This window comes from Delphinapterus leucas, chromosome 18 (assembly GCF_059928025.1).
Source record: "Delphinapterus leucas isolate spDelLeu-1000000601 "Yukka" chromosome 18, BTC_Dleu_Yukka2, whole genome shotgun sequence".
Taxonomy (NCBI): Eukaryota; Metazoa; Chordata; class Mammalia; order Artiodactyla; family Monodontidae; genus Delphinapterus; species Delphinapterus leucas.
The window spans coordinates 13561561-13579912 of record NC_143146.1 but is presented as its reverse complement, the minus strand read 5'-3'; the positions used below and the strand labels follow the sequence as shown (position 1 = coordinate 13579912).

At 42.6% G+C, this 18352-nt stretch overlaps 1 protein-coding gene across 1 annotated transcript; it reads right to left on the bottom strand.

The window, feature by feature from the left end:
- Window positions 1-3505: 3505 nt before the first annotated feature.
- OXGR1 (oxoglutarate receptor 1) lies at window positions 3506-4881 on the bottom strand. Its single transcript, XM_022576664.2, has one exon. It carries the CDS (start codon window positions 4692-4694, stop codon window positions 3681-3683), a length of 1014 nt encoding a protein of 337 aa, XP_022432372.1. The 5' UTR covers window positions 4695-4881; the 3' UTR covers window positions 3506-3680.
- Window positions 4882-18352: the final 13471 nt, after the last annotated feature.

Sequence of the window (18352 nt, the reverse complement as noted above, 5' to 3'; positions counted from 1 at the left end):
GGGAAATAATGGAGAGGCAGCTTCCATATCTCTTTCTATCCCTTCCTTGTGTCTTCCCAAAGGTGGAGGAGTGGGAACTATGTTCAGAGTGGAAGGGGTGAAGGTAGTTGACGAGTCAAAGATCTTTACAGAAAAGCCATGACTAACAAAAGCAGAAGAACGTTAGAATTTTCAAAGTCACCATTGTGAAAAGCCTAGTGGGTCATGACAAAAATAAGCAACAACTGGAAAACTATGAAAGCAAAAAAGGCTGGAGAATCTGATGATAGATGGAGGAGGGAGGGAAGGAGGGAGGGAGGGAGGGAGGAGGGAGGGAGGGAGGAAGTAATCTGTATCTAATCTAACCTCTAGCTCTGCCTTCCAAGTTACAGCAAATACAAGGTGTGGAGGATCATGATAAACAACAAAATGGAATTCGAACAGCCACACGCACAATGTGGGAAATTGCACAGGACAAACAGCTTGATTTCCTCAGTAGATAAACAGTGATACATAAAGGGAGGGGTAGTTCTAATAGATTAAAAGAAATTTAACCGACATATCAACCAAATGTAATACATAGACCTTGTTTGGATCTTGATTTCAGGAAAAAAAAAGAAAAAGCAACTGTAAAAGGCACTTCTGAGGCAACCAGTGGAAAGAAAATATGGATTAGATATTAAATAATGTGAGGGAACCATGTTTTATTTTGTTTTGGTTACGTATGTTTTGAAAGAGATCAATGTTGAAGCATTTATTGGTGAAACTACTATGTTTCCTAGGATTTGCTTTTGAATATTCTACAAAAAACTGTGGGAAGGGATAGAGGAAACAAGAATGGTAAGATGTTGATTATAGATGAAATTAAGCCATGGGTATGTGAGGTCATTTGCTAATTTCTCTAATTTTGTGATTATTTGAAAACATCTATGATATAAAGTTAAAAACGAAGTGGGGGGATTACTGTCTCGCAAGTTCAGAGCAGGTGTGTCTGGGTTCCCCGCCTGCAGGTTCAGGGAACCTGACTTGCTTCTCGTTCCTAGGCTATGAGCAGAACAGGCAGCTCCCTCTCTGGCAGACTGTCAGAGCTCTGCTCTTTTGTTCTCGTACTTTCTCTGCCTACACCTGGGAGAACTGGGCAAAGGGCGTTCAGGTCCCACTCTATTCTCAGAAGTATCATCAATCTCTTTTTTGGCCTCAGTTCCAAACTGCATCCTCCAGCACAATTAGCCCAAAAGTCTTTACTTTGGAAAAGAAAACTGACCCTTGGAATCTAATTTAGCTTGGATCTTTGTTATTATATTCTATCAGCAGAACCCAGGAGGGCAGACAGTCATCTGCACCTGACCCATGAGTGCAGGGAAGCAGTCAGATAAGAGAATGACAGAACTGCTGAGTCAAGAGAGGGTATTCTGAGGATAAAGGAAAACGATGCATGTTCCCAAACTAAGGTCAACTATCCACGGTAATAGAAACGTTAAAAATTTGAGAAAGTGGGATTGAGTGCTGGAGCAAGTCCCTAAGAGAACAGAAAAAGGACCTAAAACACGGTGGGAAGAATCACAACTCCTGAAGTCCGCGCACCTAGAGCCCGCGCTCTGCAACAAGAGAAGCCACCACAGTGAGAAGCCCGCGCACCGCAACGAAGAGTAGCCCCCGCTCGCCGCAACTAGAGAAAGCCCGCGTGCAGCAACGAAGACCCAACGCAGCCATAAATAAATAAATATATATATATATATATATTCTTAAAAAAAAGAAAGAAAGAGATGATTTGTTGGTCTGTAAACTGGAGGGAAGAAGGAAAAGGATAAAAGAATCTATAGCGACAAGTTGAGACTGGGATGAAGGAGGTTGAGGCAGCTTTTCTCTGGTGGGTGAAATCTTTGGAATAAGAAAGAGAGAGAGGGAGAGAGAGAAAGGAAAGGGCTAGGATAAAAACAGTGGTATTACTATAAAGGCTATTCTGGTCACGCTTTGGTGATGACCCAGAAGCTGAGCTGCGCGCATCAGGGGTGTGGGTGTGGGGAGGAGAGCTACCCAGCTTCTCGGTTCCAAGTGGAATTTTGAACGCAGTTCCACACTGTGCACCTGCACAGAGGGGCAAGTTGGGCCCTCTAGTGAAAGAGCTCATTCCACATGCCATAAAAAAGCCCAGGATAGGACTCCACGCTTCTACTGTCCAGGGCCTGGGTTCAATCCCTGGTCAGGGAACTAAGATCCCACAGGCTTTGCATTGCGGCCAAAAAGAAGAAAGAAAAGAAAGCCCAGGAAAAGATGGCTCAGAAGGTAGTGGGTAGAGAGAATGCCATCATCTAGAGAAGTTCATGCACAGAGCCGCTGGCTTTCCTCTTTCTCCTCCACACGCCTGGGGTCTCCTGACTCCAAGCATCCTCACTTAGGTCTAAGTCAGATGTTAAGTCCTAGAAAAGCCTGAAAATCATGAATAGTTCCTATGGTACCCTTTTCTTTGTTTAAATCATCTCTTCCGGCCTTATTCCATAACTGATTCTTAAAATTATTTTTGTTCTGTAAACATGGAGAACATAAGCTTCCAGTAAGTATAATAGCAGTAAAGCTACATTTTCAGAGAAAACTATTACCAGCCTATTCAGTGATTTTAAATTAGTTTATTAATTGTATCAACATATTTACCAGGGTTTTGAATATCCACACTAGGCATTTTCTCAAATATTTACATTTAATGATAATTAAATACACACAGTTCAAAAATAGCTTTAGCTGTTATAATAGAGAACATATTTTCAAGAGAGGCACAAAAGAGAAGGTATCTAAAGAGAATTAGTGTTTCCTGGAATATTTTCCCACAGAAATCAAAGCAATGTTAGATTTTATTTAATACCCAATAAATACATGAAAAGTACTTCTGTTCCCCTAAAAGTGCTCCTTCCTTCCCCAGGACATGTTGATAATTACTAGTACAACTTGATCATTTTTATAAATTCAATAACAATTTTTACAATAATCTACAACAATAAAGACATAATTCCCCTATTTGGGAATTATGTATGGACATCGATTATGTCCATACATAATTATGTATGGACAGCTATTTGTATGGACATCTTTGAATTGTCTCAAGGGTATTGTAACTGGGTTGCTTTCATCTACACAACTGACTAAAGCCTAGTGAAAAACACAGTTTAATAACAAAGCAAAGTTTGAAAAAAAATTAAAGATATGAAATTTTTTTAAAAGCGAATATTGAAAAATATACAAATAATGCCTTGAGTAGTGTAGGGCCTCAATACAAATAGACCTGTGTATAAAGAAGCAAGAAACTGTGAATGAAAAGATTGGCTTTCTCTTGTTGTGGCATTAAATACTGAGAGATTTAGGGCAAGGAGGTGAACATCAATTTATATATATATATATATATATATATATATATATATACACTATATATAATTTTATAAATTTATATATATAAAGTTGGTGAGACTAGATTTCCTCCCACAGTTCCAATTCTGCATCTGAATTCTTTACTGATATGCATGTATCAGTATTGAGGATCTCAATAGACAGGTTGCAAAGAACTCACAGCAGCCCTGCCCTGGCTCCGGCACGTCATTACCTGAGTGCACAGTATGTCCTAAGAGTTCCACGGAGGGAGATAGTCTGGACTTCGTAGAAGTTATAGGTAAAATACCAGCATTTCTTTTTGGCTGAGCATGTGAAACGTTTCAAGGGTTGTTTGAGTGACTGACTTTCTTCCCTTGCTCTAGGTCCCCACCTGCTTTGCATCTCACCATCGAGCAGACGGCCTGCTGGAAGTTGTTGCTGACCACCACATACAGTAACAGGTTGCCAAAGGTGTTCAGGGCAGCCAGCGGTCTAGAAACGATGTACGCCTCGTGGATCTGATTCTCAATGGAGCAGCTGATGGAAAGCAGGCGAGATTCAATCCGAATGACCCTCAAGATATGGAAAGGCAAAAAGCATATATAAAACACGAGGAGGAGCAGAATGGTTAGTCTTCGAGCTTTCTGCTTAAGGCAGCTGTGCGTCTGAGGTCCTTGTGTTAGGGTGTAGATAATCATCGTATAGCAAAGTGTCACGATCACCAAGGGGAGGCAGAAGGTGGTCGCGGTCAAAATTAGATTGTACCATTTGATGGTCGTGAGGTCATCTGAACTGGTGAGGTCGAGGCAGGCGGATCTGTTGGTCCTGGTGGTTGATGTGATCAGAAAGGTTATGGGCATGACGGCCACCAGTGAAATGGTCCACACAACCCCACAGGCCACCACGGCCCATCGAGTTTTATGGATGGAAAAGCAGCTCATCGGGTGAATAATGACAAAGTAGCGGAAGATGCTGAAACAGGTGAGAAAGAGGATGCTGCTATACAGGTTAAAATGGAAGCCGAAGCGGATAAACTTGCACATGAAATCCCCAAAGATCCAGTTTTCTCCGCTGGCGTAGTAGTGAATCAGGAAGGGCAGGCTGGTGAGGTACAGCAGGTCCGTGCAGGCCAGGTTCAGCATGATGATCGTACTGCTTCTCCAGGGCCGCATCTTGAAGATGTACGTGGAAATTGCTACTGCGTTCCCGGGAAAGCCCACCAGGAAGATGATGCTATAAATAACTGGGAGGTAGTGCGTCTTGAGTGGGATCTTTTCATCAGTGCAGTTTCCAAGAGCAGCTGCATAATTGGGGAAATCAGAAGCATTTGCAAAATCATCTAGTGGCTCATTCATGGTTGTCTCCTTTCATTTTGCAAGAAAACAAGAGAGTGCAGTTTGGCGATACGAATCGAGAGAAAGTAACTCGCTGATAAAGGAAAATAGAAAACATTAATGGTAGGGTAATGAAAACAACGATCCACTTTTCAATGAAAATTGCCCTAATAGCCTAAATTTGCCACTCTTTCTCTTTAACCTCCAAAGAGACCCTGAGGAAGAAATTGAATTTCAAAGAAAATGACTGTAAGGCAAGTTACTGAAGACGTCTAACAATAATATAAAAGTTAAATACTATGAGAAGTAAAATGAAGGACTGGGGTGGAAAACCCCACGTTGTAGCTGTAGAAGACGACTTGGCCAGGTTGCTGTTGAGGTATGCCCTAGAGTGTCACCATTAGAGACTTAACCACAGCAAGATCCACCACTAATCACGTGTGAGGCACTTCACCAATGTGTTACCTCTAAACTTGACAAAACGCTGAGAACATTTCTTATTATCTCTATTTTACAGAAGAGACTAAAACCGCGACCTGTTCCTGGTAACACAACTAGTGGCACAGCTGGGATTTGAACCTCTGTTTGTCTGACTTAGAACCCATTCTCTTTCCAAACTGCCTCACTGTGCTGCCTCTCAATCTGGATGACCCTAAATAAGGGATGCAATGGGAAGTGCAAAGGCATGACGGGACTGAATACCAGACATTTCTAAAATGTAGATTTCGTGCATTCCAACATCATATGTCTGGTAGATTTCATTTTCAAATTTCAGCTCTTCCAACGCATTTTAACAGGCAACATAATTTGCTCATGTTGTGGGGGGGGGTGTTTGCAGGGGGAAGAGGAACAACAGCTTCATGCAGTGTTAAGAGCTAGGGTGCTATTGCCAGAGGCCCTGACCTTGACTCTGTTTAGCCAAAGAGTAGTTGTGTGTCCCTAAGCAAGTTGCTAACGCTCTCCAGGGCTGAGAGGAGTGGGATTTTAACCTTCCTTCTTCTTGCTTATCAGTGTTTTCTAAAATTTTGACTGTGAATTTCTGCATGAAGATCATTTAAAAGAAGAATTACTTACAATTAGGTTATTATTCGGATGTAAATGCTGTTGGTAAAATGCATCCACTTACATATTTATGAAGCACCCACTGTGTATTAGTTAGGCACTCTGCCAGGTCCTACAGATACCAAATGAATAACATGCACAGATGTACAAGCCACTATCTCAGTCTACTCGGGGAGATGGACAGAGAAATTATTTTAACAAAATACAACGCTATCTCATGGAACTGTCAATATATCCCCCCTAAAAAAGACACGAAAAACACTTGGAACACTACTGGGCACATAATAAGTGCTCAATAAATGTTAGGTATTAATCACTAAGTCCTTTGATAGATGAATAGTACAAGGCTACTGATATTACAAAGAAGGGAGGGAACAGCTACTTAGAGAATAGGAGAGGGCACTAAAGGAACATCATTTAAGAGGGAACATTTCATCTGAAACTAGCAAGAAGAGAGGAAAGGCCTTCCAGGCAAAGGGAATAGCATGTGCAAAGGCACTGAGGTGTGACAGAGTTCAAGAGGTTTCAAGAGAAATCTCAGAATGCATTTAAACATTTATTACTTTTATTCTGAATGAATTGGGGAAAGAATAGTTCAGGAATAGGAAGACTGCCAGGCACTGAGGTGTGACAGAGTCCGAGAGGGCAGCTGTCAGGGCCCACACGTGAGAGGCCACCGCTCCCTGGGACCATGTATTACCAATCAAAAGCGAATGTTTCTCTCCTGGTTCAGTTAATCTACTCTCACTGGTATTGCTATTTGTAGAACTACCACAGACACAGAACTAGGGGTGACAGGAGTTAGGCACTGCTGACCAGCAAGGGTGCTGTGGAGCCAGGAAACCACAGTGGATAGCTTTTCCCTTGACCAAAAGCCATAATGGGCTTATGCATGGAGAGAAGGCAGTCATTTAAACCCAAAAGAAAATGGTCAGGGTCAGGGAGTCACTGAAGTAGCACTTTCTGAAGTCTGTTCTTAGCAAGTCAAGATTCAAGACTGCTTATCTGTCAGCTCCTTGAAAGCAGAAGCAGGAAGTCACCTCGTACCCCAGGGGCCGACACACATATTTATTGTGTGGGCCTCCATAAATATTGTTGAATAAAAGAATCATGAGTAACACCAGCAAACTATATCTTGTGCCGCAAAGCTAGTAAAGCAGCAATGGTTATTCAAAAAAAAAAAGTTTGATTCTTTCATGGATTTTAAAATAACGTGCAAAATTAATTTCTGTCATTGCAAATAAACCCCTGCCATGTTATGGGGCCATTTTAAACCGTAATCATATCAGGAAAAGGCAGGCTGTAGGTAGAAACAACCACCTTATTGTTTTGAAAAACAACAGCGCAGCTTGGGATTTATTGAACAATGACTGACCACTTGTAAGGGAGCCGGGGTTGACCAAGAAGTGTCACCCCTCCCCCTAAACCTCACTGAAAGAATGGTTTGAGTTTACAAAATACGTGTGAAGTTAAGAACAGGAGACAAAAACTGGTCAGGGCTGTGAACGAAGTAGAACGAGGCAGTTTCTTTCCTCGACAGTTCCAGAGTCCTGTGCAGTTCACTGCTGCCACCAGAGCACCGGCTGACCACAAAGGCACCATTTCCATTCAGAGGACATTGTGGAATGATGTGCTGTATTCCCTACTGTGGATCTCAGTCATAGGGCGGTTACGGACCCCCGAGGACTACTGTATAAACTAGAAATAATGATCTATTAAGCTCCAACATAACCAGATGGATACATTTGAACTAAACTAGATGCCACACAAATAAAAGCAAGCACCAAAGATTTGGGAATTTTTTATGATGGGAAGAAAACCTCCATAATTTTAGCCTCTACTTTTTTCTCTGAAATTGGGAAGAGATTGGGAGTGTTTGAGGCTAGCTGCAGGATGTCAGTGTTTGGGGGATGCACAGCTCAGGACCGTCATCCTAAGGCCAGCCCGCATATGAACCTCACAGACTGGGATTGCAAGCTTCTGAGGATAAAGATGGCAGGACGCGGGACGTGGTATCTATTCAGGGTGCAGCAGATGCCACCTTGTGTCCATAGAGGATTCTTGCCCACTTGGTGGGAACAAGTCAGGTGGGATTAATGAAGCAATGTGATTTTTCTAGGGTATCTGATAATTTTGTAATAAACTCCTTATCCAACAGCCCCCAACTGCTCTTCAGCTCCCCCTGCCACACCCTGGGCTCTTCTGGTGCTGAAAACCCAAGGCTAAGTTAACACCCGTTCTCTCCTCCTTTTCCCAAATTTCCAGTGGACCAGGGAGGGATAAACTTGGAACACTGCTCCTCTCATCCTCCCTCAGAGGTCTTGGAAACCCCGCAGCTAGGGTTGCATGTGGTTACCAAGAAGAACCTTGGATAGACCTTTCATTCACAAAGATTCATCCTGGTTTCCTCATCTACCTATTTGTAAACTAATTTAATTTCGTACTTGTGGAAAGCGGACCAGTTCTCAGCCCAGACACACTTGGGAAGAGGGTGAGTGTTGTCCTCCCTGGACCCTGAAGGACCCCTCTCCCCAACTCTTCCCTCAGACCCAAATTTCAAATAAGAATCTGCAACTCAGGTACCCTGACGAGTCTTAGGACCTGCCACATTGATGGGGCCCAAAGGTCTGATTTTAGCTATTTGATCTTTGATATTCTCCAATCAAATAAAATCTATGGAAATGCACACACAGACACACAAAAGTTTTACATCCAATTTGGAGGTTTAGAGACAATCCTAAACTTGTTCGCTTAATCTATAGCAAAGAAACAAAACAAGATATAATAAAGGCATTTCGGGGGGAAATGTTTTTTGGTGTGCTTGCTGAGGGGTTTGTGGGGCAGCGTCTCTGGGCTTTGCTAACACCATGAAGCCCAGAAGCATACGGTGTGATCTAAGTACGCATCCGGAGGGAGGAATCAATCGATGTCAGAGATGAACTCTCTGCCCCCAAAGTCCCCACGCTTGGTCGTGAAAAAGGTAGGAGAAATCCATAGTCTGGAACTTCTCCAGGCCTCCCTGAGACAAATCTCTGGCCATTCCAGGCTTTTATTTTGCTCAGATGCGCCCCTGCCCCCTGCCAGAATGCGGGGTTGCTACTGCTGCCCCGAGATAAGAAGCTGGGGACGGGAGGCTCTGTTCCCGCTGGCTCAGGGCGTCCCGCAACCTGGATCCCCGCTCCCGGATCAGCGCAGGTCCCCCATACCCGGCTCCCTCCCGCCCGCGGGGCCCGCTCTCCCCAGATCGCGGCTCACCTGGCACCCCAGGCGCGGCCGCCGTGCGCCCCGAGTGGCCGTCGGAGCGCGGCTGCGCCCTGGCGGCCGGACAGTCAGGAGCAGAGGCCAGCGCGCCGCCCCTGCCCCTCCCACCGCTCGGAGCCCACGCAGCAGGTGCGCCCCGGTCCCGCCCAGCAGTCAGAGGACAGCATCCTCCCTCGCCCACTTTCATGGCCAACACAGGGATAGCAGCTTCCTCTCCCGGGGATCGCTGGACATCCTCCATGTCTGTTTTGCGCGAAACTGCCCAAAGGGAGTATTCCCTTTGGGCAGTATTCCCAGGAGCAAACACAGCCTGGCAGGAGGGCTCTCGCACCAGGGCAGTTGCGGTCCTGGGTCCTGTCGTCTGGGTCCAGAGCTATCACCTGCTCGTCCACAGTTCACGGCCTTTCATTTAGTATAGGGTGGAAGCAACTTAAATTCTGGCTCTCTAAATTGAAGACCTCCGCCAGAGGGTCTTTTCACTGTATGCAGTTACAGGCTTGCCCTCCACAGCTCAGCAAAGTGGTGTAAAAATAGTTTGTAACTGTGTGGGGAGAGCACCTGTTGGAATCTCCAGACCTAGGACGCAGCCCTGTTGCCATAACCTGAGAACAGCATTCTCCCTTCTCTGAAACTCAGCTACACCATCCAAGAGAACTGGGCTCTGAATCATTGGATCCTGGGGTCCCTGACAGCATCAGAGACAAATTTTCTGTATTGCCTGATGGGGACGCGTGGAGAAAGCCCCCTCTCCTCTCCACCGTGAATGGGCACTGAATGCCCCTTTTGCACTATCATGTTGATGGGCATTAAAGCAACCAGTCCATCCTCTGGGCGGGCCAGCCTGCAGGAGCAAAAATGTTAAACTAGGCATCCCAGAGCTCAAGTGAGAAGATCCTCCCTTGCTGATGGTTGGGACAGTACTATATTAGGTATTTTTATTAGTATGCTTATCATTATTTGAGTCCCAGACTCTCCCAGGACATATTTTGCATCAGAGAAAAATTATTCTCCAATTTTACTATCTTTAATCACTTCCTCAATTCCTCATTTGGAATTATTTGATCCTATTTATTTCCAATCCATCCACACATTCATTCAACAGACATTTGCTGCTCGATTATTCTGTATCAGGTACTGGGGAGCTAAAGAAGAATAAAACTTGATCTCTGCCTTCCAGGAGCTCGTATCCCTGAGAAAAATAAACAGTTAATTTAAAAAGTGATTAGGGTTTGACACTGGAAAATAAGGGTGCTATGAGGGAATATAAGTCAGTTGTGAGAGAGAGAGAGAGAGAGAGAGAGAGATCACAAGAAGCTTTCAGAGTAAAAGATGTTTGAGCATTTTCCCTTGGTGATGAAGATGTCCATATAAAAAGGAAATGGCTTAGAGGGATTTTTAAAAACAGGTATTGGGTCCTAGAATTTTAGATGTGGAAAGGACGTTTAAAAATATCCAGTCCTGGGAATGTAAAATGGTGCAGCTACTACGGAAAACAGTACGATTGCTCCTCAAAAAATTAAAAATAAAATTACCGTATGATCCAGCAATTCCACTCTGGGTATATTCCCCAATGAATCAAAGTCAAAGATTCAAAGAGATATTTGTACACTCATGTTCATAGCAGCATCATTCATAAGAGCCAAAATGGGGAAGCAACTCAAATGTCCACAGGTGGATGAATGGATAAATAAGATGTAGTATGTACATACAAGGGACCCTTATTCAGGCTTTAGAGAAGAAGGAGATTCTGACACATGCTACAACATGGATGAACCTTGAGGACATTACCTTCAGTAAAATAGGCCAGTCTTAAAAGGACAAATACTGTATGATTCTGTTTACATGGGGTGTTGAGAGTAGTCAAATTTATAGAGACAGAAAATAGACTGGTGTTTGCCAGAGGCTGGAAGTAGAAGGAACGGGAAGTGTTTGTTTAATGGGTACAGAGTTCAGTTTTGAAAGATGAAAACAGTTCTGTGTGAAACTCTCTGAAGATGGCATAGGTCTTCACGCCCAGAGGATGACAATAATGATGGGAGCACGACACATGAACGTACTTAATGCCACTCAACTGTACGTCGAAAAATGGTTAAGACGGTAACTTTTATGTCATGTGTATTTTACCACAATTTTTAAAATTCTGTTAAAAAACCCATAGTTACGGTCTCACTTTACAAAGGAGGTCACTGAGAATTAGAGACGTCCAGGTGACAAGCCTGAGCACACAGCCAGGGAGGCCTGTGTAAGACCAAGGCATCAGCCCTCTGTTCTTACTGCACCGTGCTGTTGGTGGCTGGACCACTTGATGGAAGCCATTGCTCTGTCAGAAAACAATGTGCTTTAACCCAACTCTCTAAAATGGCTCCATCAACAAGGTGATTATGAGCAATTGTCTTTTTTATCTTTTAATATTTATCTATAAATATTGTTTCTTATAACAACTTGAAGTCTTCACCAATAAAGTAGTCATTTCCAGGAAAATAGAAAATAAAATAGAATACTAACTGATAGATCTTAAACATCTCTGATTAAAGAGAATGATATAGTTTATACGTCTTTAAAACAACTTGCCTTAGAAAAATGGCATCACTAATTTAGACTATGTTTTAAACTTCAAATTTTGGATCTGGAAGTAGTCTTTTACCAACCCTAAGTCAAAGACTCATGTAAGGGTAGAATTCAACTTCCCTTTAAAATTGGTCTCTTGCCCAGATTCAGAAATGCTTTTCCTTCTTTAAAATGAGCACCCAATAGAACAGAATTCCAGCACTTAGATTCATAGCTATTTGAGCAGTACAGGTGCCACCCGCAGTGCGCTGCAATTGCTCCTCTGAAGCAGGGGACGGGGCTTAGCTCCACGATAATCTGGCTACTCAGAATTTCTCTAATTAGGAAGCACTAATTAGGAAGCACCTCCTGCTCCAAAAGCCCTGTGAGACTCTGCAGAGAAGGCAGATTCAAGTAGCATCCTCCAAAGGCAGGAGGAAGAAGAAGGAGAAACATATTACGACCATCCTCTTCTTCAGGGTTGAGTGAGAAAGGAAAAAGTCATTGGTGATAATGTGGGCCCTGCAATTTCTCTCTCCCCTGGTTATCATTCCCCATCATTCCCGACCATTTGTATTAACCATCTCTATTCTTTTATTCTGATGCTTTGATATGTGGGGCTTTGCCGATGGGGAGAGACTGCCTCTCCCAGAGTTAGCCAATTCCTAGAGTTAGTAAGCTCATCAGAGAGTGTACTTTCAAATGCAAGCCAACCAATCCAAGCCCATAGCCCAACCACCTTCTTTATTGGGCTGTCACACTCTGGCCTGCCATCCACCTGCCCTAATCATCTCAGGACCAGGTACCAGACAACTACGGTCAGCCCCTATTCCCCAGAGCCTGCTGAAATTATCCAAACTAGCCAGTCCTAACCCTGATTCCCTGCCTTGCCTGGTCCTTCCCACGGAAACCACAGTAAAGGTTCTTGCCATATTTCCCCATCTCCTTCTGCCTCCTGACCCACACTGGTGCTTCCCTGTGTGACCTCCTGAGGTGTGGTGTACCCCCTCCTCTTGGGATCTGCGAGTATAACAAACTACCTTTTCAATGGCAATCATCCCCTGGTATGTTGGTCTCACCACACCTGAATGATAATAAAATTTATATTTTGAAACACTGTTCATGGCCTCGTCAGGCTTTTTTGTGACTTTGGCCACAATATGATACGTCTTGGTAGGATAGCAGTACTCTCATGAGATGAATTGTCTTGATTTAAAAAAGAAAAAAGGTTAACGTTTTTTCTAATGCCTTTAAAATGGATTGTTCAGTGAAGATGCGTCGTTTAGATAAAACAAGGTTGTTTTTCTTGGGGGGGGGGTGCGCGGGCCTCTCACTGTTGTGGCCTCTCCTGTTGCGGAGCACAGGCTTCGGACGCGCAGGCTCAGCGGCCATGGCTCACGGGCCCAGCCACTCCGCAGCATGTGGGATCTTCCCGGACCGGAGCACGAATCCGCGTCCCCCGCATCGGCAGGCGGACTCCCAACCACTGCGCCACCAGGGAAGCCCTAAAGCAAGGTTTTGATCTATACTAGACAACAAATTCAACAAATTCAGCTATTGCAATGCCTTCCAGATTCCTACAATATTTCTTCAGTGCGGAGGAAGACTTTATGGTACAGCAGAGAGAGTCCCCGAAGTTTGAGACCTGAATTGTAGTGTTCGGAAAGCAACTCAATTAGGTGGGAGAGGAAATTCCCTTTCTAGTTCTCCATCTAGGAAAAGCAGACGTTGGGCAGGTCAGTTCCAGATTAAAGGGATCTCAGTTTTGAAAACTTAAGAGAAACTCCAAGCTTAGTTGCTTAGAAGAGTATGTATGATATTGCTGTGCTAATGCGAGTCCCCTGCTAAGCTTCTATGTGAACATCTTTTGATGATTTTTAAATGTTTTCACAATGATATGTTCTTTGAAAAGAGGCTCTTCCTGGGAATTTAGAGAACTATTAGGAAAGAGGTTGTCCAACCTTAGATCCAATCCCAGTATAATCTGGAAGATGGCATGGGTCTTCTAGGTGGGTAAAGAGCCAGGCGGTCAGAAGAGCTAGTGGATGGGCACAGCTAAGCATGGGGCTCCCAGTCTGCCCAGGAGGAGCTTTAATGTGAAGTATGGTAACCAATGGAAGCAGGGAGAAATGGAGATTGGAGACTAAGGAAAATGTCATATAGAAAAGCCAGGGAATGGAGAAAACCATCATCAAGAAAATGAGCGCTTTGCCTTTGCTGGTGCAGGGTCCTCTGCTTGGACCATCCTTCCCATCTCATCTTTCTGGCTTGAATCGTAACAAAATATACCACTAGTCTATGACTATCTTTGCCCAGAAATATATTTTCTTCTCTGAATACTTACTGTACTTATAGTATGTACCGTACAGTCTAGCATGTGTTCATCTGAAACTGTTTAATAGTATGATAAACTACAATGGTTTTAAAACTTGAGTCTTGTCTAATCAACAAAATTGTCTCTATCTCGAGAGAGGAGTTTATATTCTTCTCTTTGGATATTGCCACACCATCAATCTGTGTATAGTAGACTATTACAACTGCCTACTGTTGTTAGGCAATTATTACTATAACCATGAATCTGATTCCTCATTTGACCTTGATTAATACTAAAATAGGTCTTAGTTACTAGTCGAGACTAAGCTGTCTCCCACTGGCCTCTGTCCAGTCAGTTGAACATATGAAAAAGGACGTGGGGAAAGAGTGGCCAAGAATTTAACAGAATGAACACCAAGCTGAAAGACTGAATGGGGCAATTAGGAAATCACTGCTGGTCCAAGAACAGTCCAGTCACGTGGTAGGGGCTGAAGCTCACTTGCGCAGTGGGTAGAGCAGTAAAGCAGGAAGTTACAAGTGAATTAGGAGGGATGGGAAGAAAGAAACAAGGATGTAGCTTGAAGGCTGACATGTTTAAAGGAAAGATTTTATTTATTTTTAGGTTAGAGAAACCCTAAGCATTATTGTAGAGTGAGGGAAATAAAAAAGCCAATGGTGAAGAAAAGATTGAGGTGGTATAATTAATGGACAAGAACATGACACGATAATACTGGCTGGGAGGTATGACTCAGCAAATAATAAACATGTGTTTGAAGTCTGGGTCCTACCTTTATAAGCTGTATAATTTCTTTCTTTAAACCTCATTTTGTTCATTTGTCAAACTTGTTAACACACCATACAAAGTTGAAAATGATTAGATACATTTTGATTCTCAAAGTTGACTACACATTGTAAATACTTTAAAAAGTTTAAAAAATACTCATGCCAAACATGGCTGAATTTCAAAAGCATTACATTGAGAAAAAAAAATAAAAAAGCCAGAAACAATGAACGCATTTTGTATGATTCCGTCAAGATCAGGCAAAAATCATCATTATCATCATCTATGAGGATAAAAATTACAGTAGTAGTTGCTTCTGGAAGGAGAGGAGGGTTGACCCAAATGGGCAAGAGAAAACTTTCCAGGTTGATGTAAATGTCCTATATCTTGATTAGGATGTTGGTTACTGAGATGAATACATTTGTTAAAACTCACTGAACTGGATACTTAAAATCTGTGTAAAAATACTGTATGAATCTATACTTTGATTAAAAAATAATTAACCCCAAAGGAAGATTTGATTTAATTGGTATGGGAAGCGGATTGGAAATTGGGATTTTTATAAGCTGCCCTGGTGATTATAATATAAAGAAAAGTTTGAGAACCACCGGGCTAAATCATCTCCTGAGATTGAGATTGAGATTGTGAAGAAGCGACCTTGAGAAAAGTTTGAAATTAGAAAGTGGGTTGAATGTGTACAACCTTTGTTCTCAGGATATGCCCGTGGATTATCTGCATCAGAGACCCCTACGGTGCTTGAAAAAATGTTCATTCCTGGGGCCCACAACAGATGTACTGATACATACTTTGGGAGTAAGTTCCAGGGTTTTGCAAATTAACAAGTTTTCTCCAGGTGATTTTTATACTCTAAAGTTACAGCAATTCCTGAATAAAGGGACCAGCATTTCACTGGAGAGGAGGATTGTATGGAGAGCAATTCCTAGCAGGGGAGGGCAGCCTTAACTCGCAGCAGAGAAAGTATTTGGAAAACCAATCACATGACAATCTGGACTGCCAGGTATCCACATAAGGTTGAGGAGGTGATGTGCAGCTGTAACGCAAAAACAAAACAAGCCTGGAGAATCGAGAGAAAGAAAAGGAGTAGTAAAGTATGGATCTGTTCTGGAGTCTGAGGCTCAGCCCTTGGACCAATGTTCCTCTTGGGATGTACCTTTTGGACAGCAGCCAGAGCTTCTTAAAGTTGATTCCTCTGAAATGAACCAAAAATACATGTCAGGATTGACAATTTTCATGGGAAGTATTAGCAAAGTGTTAACATTTCAAGAAGGAATACAGCACACATTTGAGAAGGACTTTGGGTAGGATTTAGACCAAGGTAGATGTCAGAGGAGCTTCCTGGTGGTCTACTGGTAGGATTCGATGCTTTCACTGCCGTGGCCCGGGTTCAATCCCTAGTAGGGGAACTGAGATGATACAAGCCCTGCAGTGCGGCCAAATAAGAAGGTAGATGTTTTTAAGGAGGATTTTCAGGAAGAGAGGTCAGTCTGTATAAAAATACGGAGGCTGAGGATTGAAGGAAGTGTTCAGGTAATAACATGAGGTCCAGTTCTCCTGAAATATTAAATGAAAACTACATCTAGAAGAGTAGTGGCAGGGATGGGTAAGTCCTAAAAAGTAGAATGGGAGCACATTTTGGAGTGACTAAATTCCCTTTCTCCAGCCCTGGCTCTGAAGAAGCAAGCTGCCATGAATCATGAATCCTGCAGCCTCCAAGGAAACCATTTCTGCTAACAGCCCAGGGAGAATGGAAGTAGGTCCTTCCGTGCTGAGCCTCTGATAAGAACTCAGCCCTGGACAACAGCTTCATTGCAGCCTGGTGAGACCCTGAGCAGAGAACCAGCCAAGCTGTGCTTGGACTCCTAACCCTGGACTCACAGAAACTATAAGATAATAAACACGTGTTGTTCTAAACCACTAAGATGCGGTCATTTGTTATACAGCAACGGGTTAAGGATGTAGATTTCGGTAAGCTGTCTTTATCTAATTACACAGGCAGTGGGGAGCCATTAGAAGTGTCTGAGTTGGGAAGTGTAATAAATGCGCTCAGCACCTTATCATCTACTATTTTTTCTCTTGGGCAGGTGTTCAGTTCAAATCGTTGATCAGCAAGTTTCCACCAAGAAAAAAGGAAAATCCCAGGAAACTGTGTGAAAAAAAGAACCAACTTTGTGGTTTTTGTCCTTGTTTTTACTTTAAAGAGTTAGTCATTCATTTATATTTAAATTATATAATATAATTTATATTATTTATATATCAAGTTATACTTATTATATTTTATGTTTTTAGGTTTTCATCTTCTGCTATTTACTCTTGTGGTTAAGGTTTTATTACTTCATTTTTTTCTTTGGAACCTTTGAAATTATAAAAAGAATGTTGGACCAGAATCACATGGTTCCTTAAGCTATCTTCTTGTTTTATGAAAGACAAGTAGATTCAGGGGTCAATGCCAAGTCTCTTGCCAGCATAAGGGAAACTTTACCATACCAGCATGTCACACAAACATTATCTTTGTCTTTACCTCTTAAGACCACGAAGGAATGCACCCCTCCATCGCCATCATGCACACACACTGCCATTCACCATGTAAAAATACCGCCGTACCCTCTCCTTTGCTGAGGTCCCCATAATGCTACTTGTGGCTTTTGTGAGCCCCAATGACATGACTAAGGACAGAATGGTTAAGTCTGAAGCAGATAGGAGAAAATTGTTCCAGGATTGCCCTCGACTTCTGTACCTCACCTTGTTCTATTCACCATGTGAACAGAAGGTTAATCCCTCTTACACGCTGATGGAAGTTCAGGGATTCAAATTCTTTGGTGCTGAAGTAACGATTGTTCACATTTTTTGAAATTTGTTTCTCTACCCTGCTAAAGTCTTATGTCACTTTTCCCCTTCAGCAACCACATTGCACAATACTATCTTATTATATCTGTCATGCTTCTGCATTTGAATTAAAATGCCTCAAAAAAAACCATAACAGGCTCTGTAATTTCTTTATTATAGCATTTTCAATCTCTTCCTTTTGACCTTTTGGTATTGCTTTCACGATTAATTTTTTTCCAGGGCGCTGTTGACACAACAGTACCACTGTACTAACCTATTAACCTTTGAAAAATCAAAGTTGAAATCTGATTTGAGTAAGGGAACCAAAATATTTTTCAGCTAGCCTGGGCTTTATGAACAATAAGGCAGACAAGTTCATCTCCGTGATGGACAGGCGCTGTGTGTGGAGGAGTTGGTACGAAGAAAAGGAGATTGAAATGCAGTGCAATGCAACTAAGATGGAAAGTTAGCATCGTGTCTAATCTTAGAGTGGCTGGTCTTCGTGCTCACTTTCAGGGAGAAAATGAAAACATAAGTAATTTAATTATAGCAGCTGTGTCTTCCTTCTTCCATTTTTCATAGACAGTCTTCCAGAGTCTGCCCTTCCTGCTTTGTGCCTGATGTGTGATTGTTAGTTAAAATCGTTAAGCTGTTTATTGTTCCTCCCTTCCTAATTATACCAAACTGATATTTCATTCAATTGGAAAATTTTTAAACCTCGTTAATTGTAAATCCTGCTTTAATCCCAACTGTGAGTTTAACTGTACCCAGACTTTTGTGAAATTCTTACAATTGTCCATTGATAACTGAAGAGACAGTGTCAGCTCCATTTGGGTAACATACTTGGAGAAAAAGTGACTCACTCACCTCT

What these genes read in the sequence shown, in the direction of transcription:
- OXGR1 (XM_022576664.2), bottom strand. Translation starts at nt 4,694, where the DNA reads ATGAATGAGCCACTAGATGATTTTGCAAATGCTTCTGATTTCCCCAAT.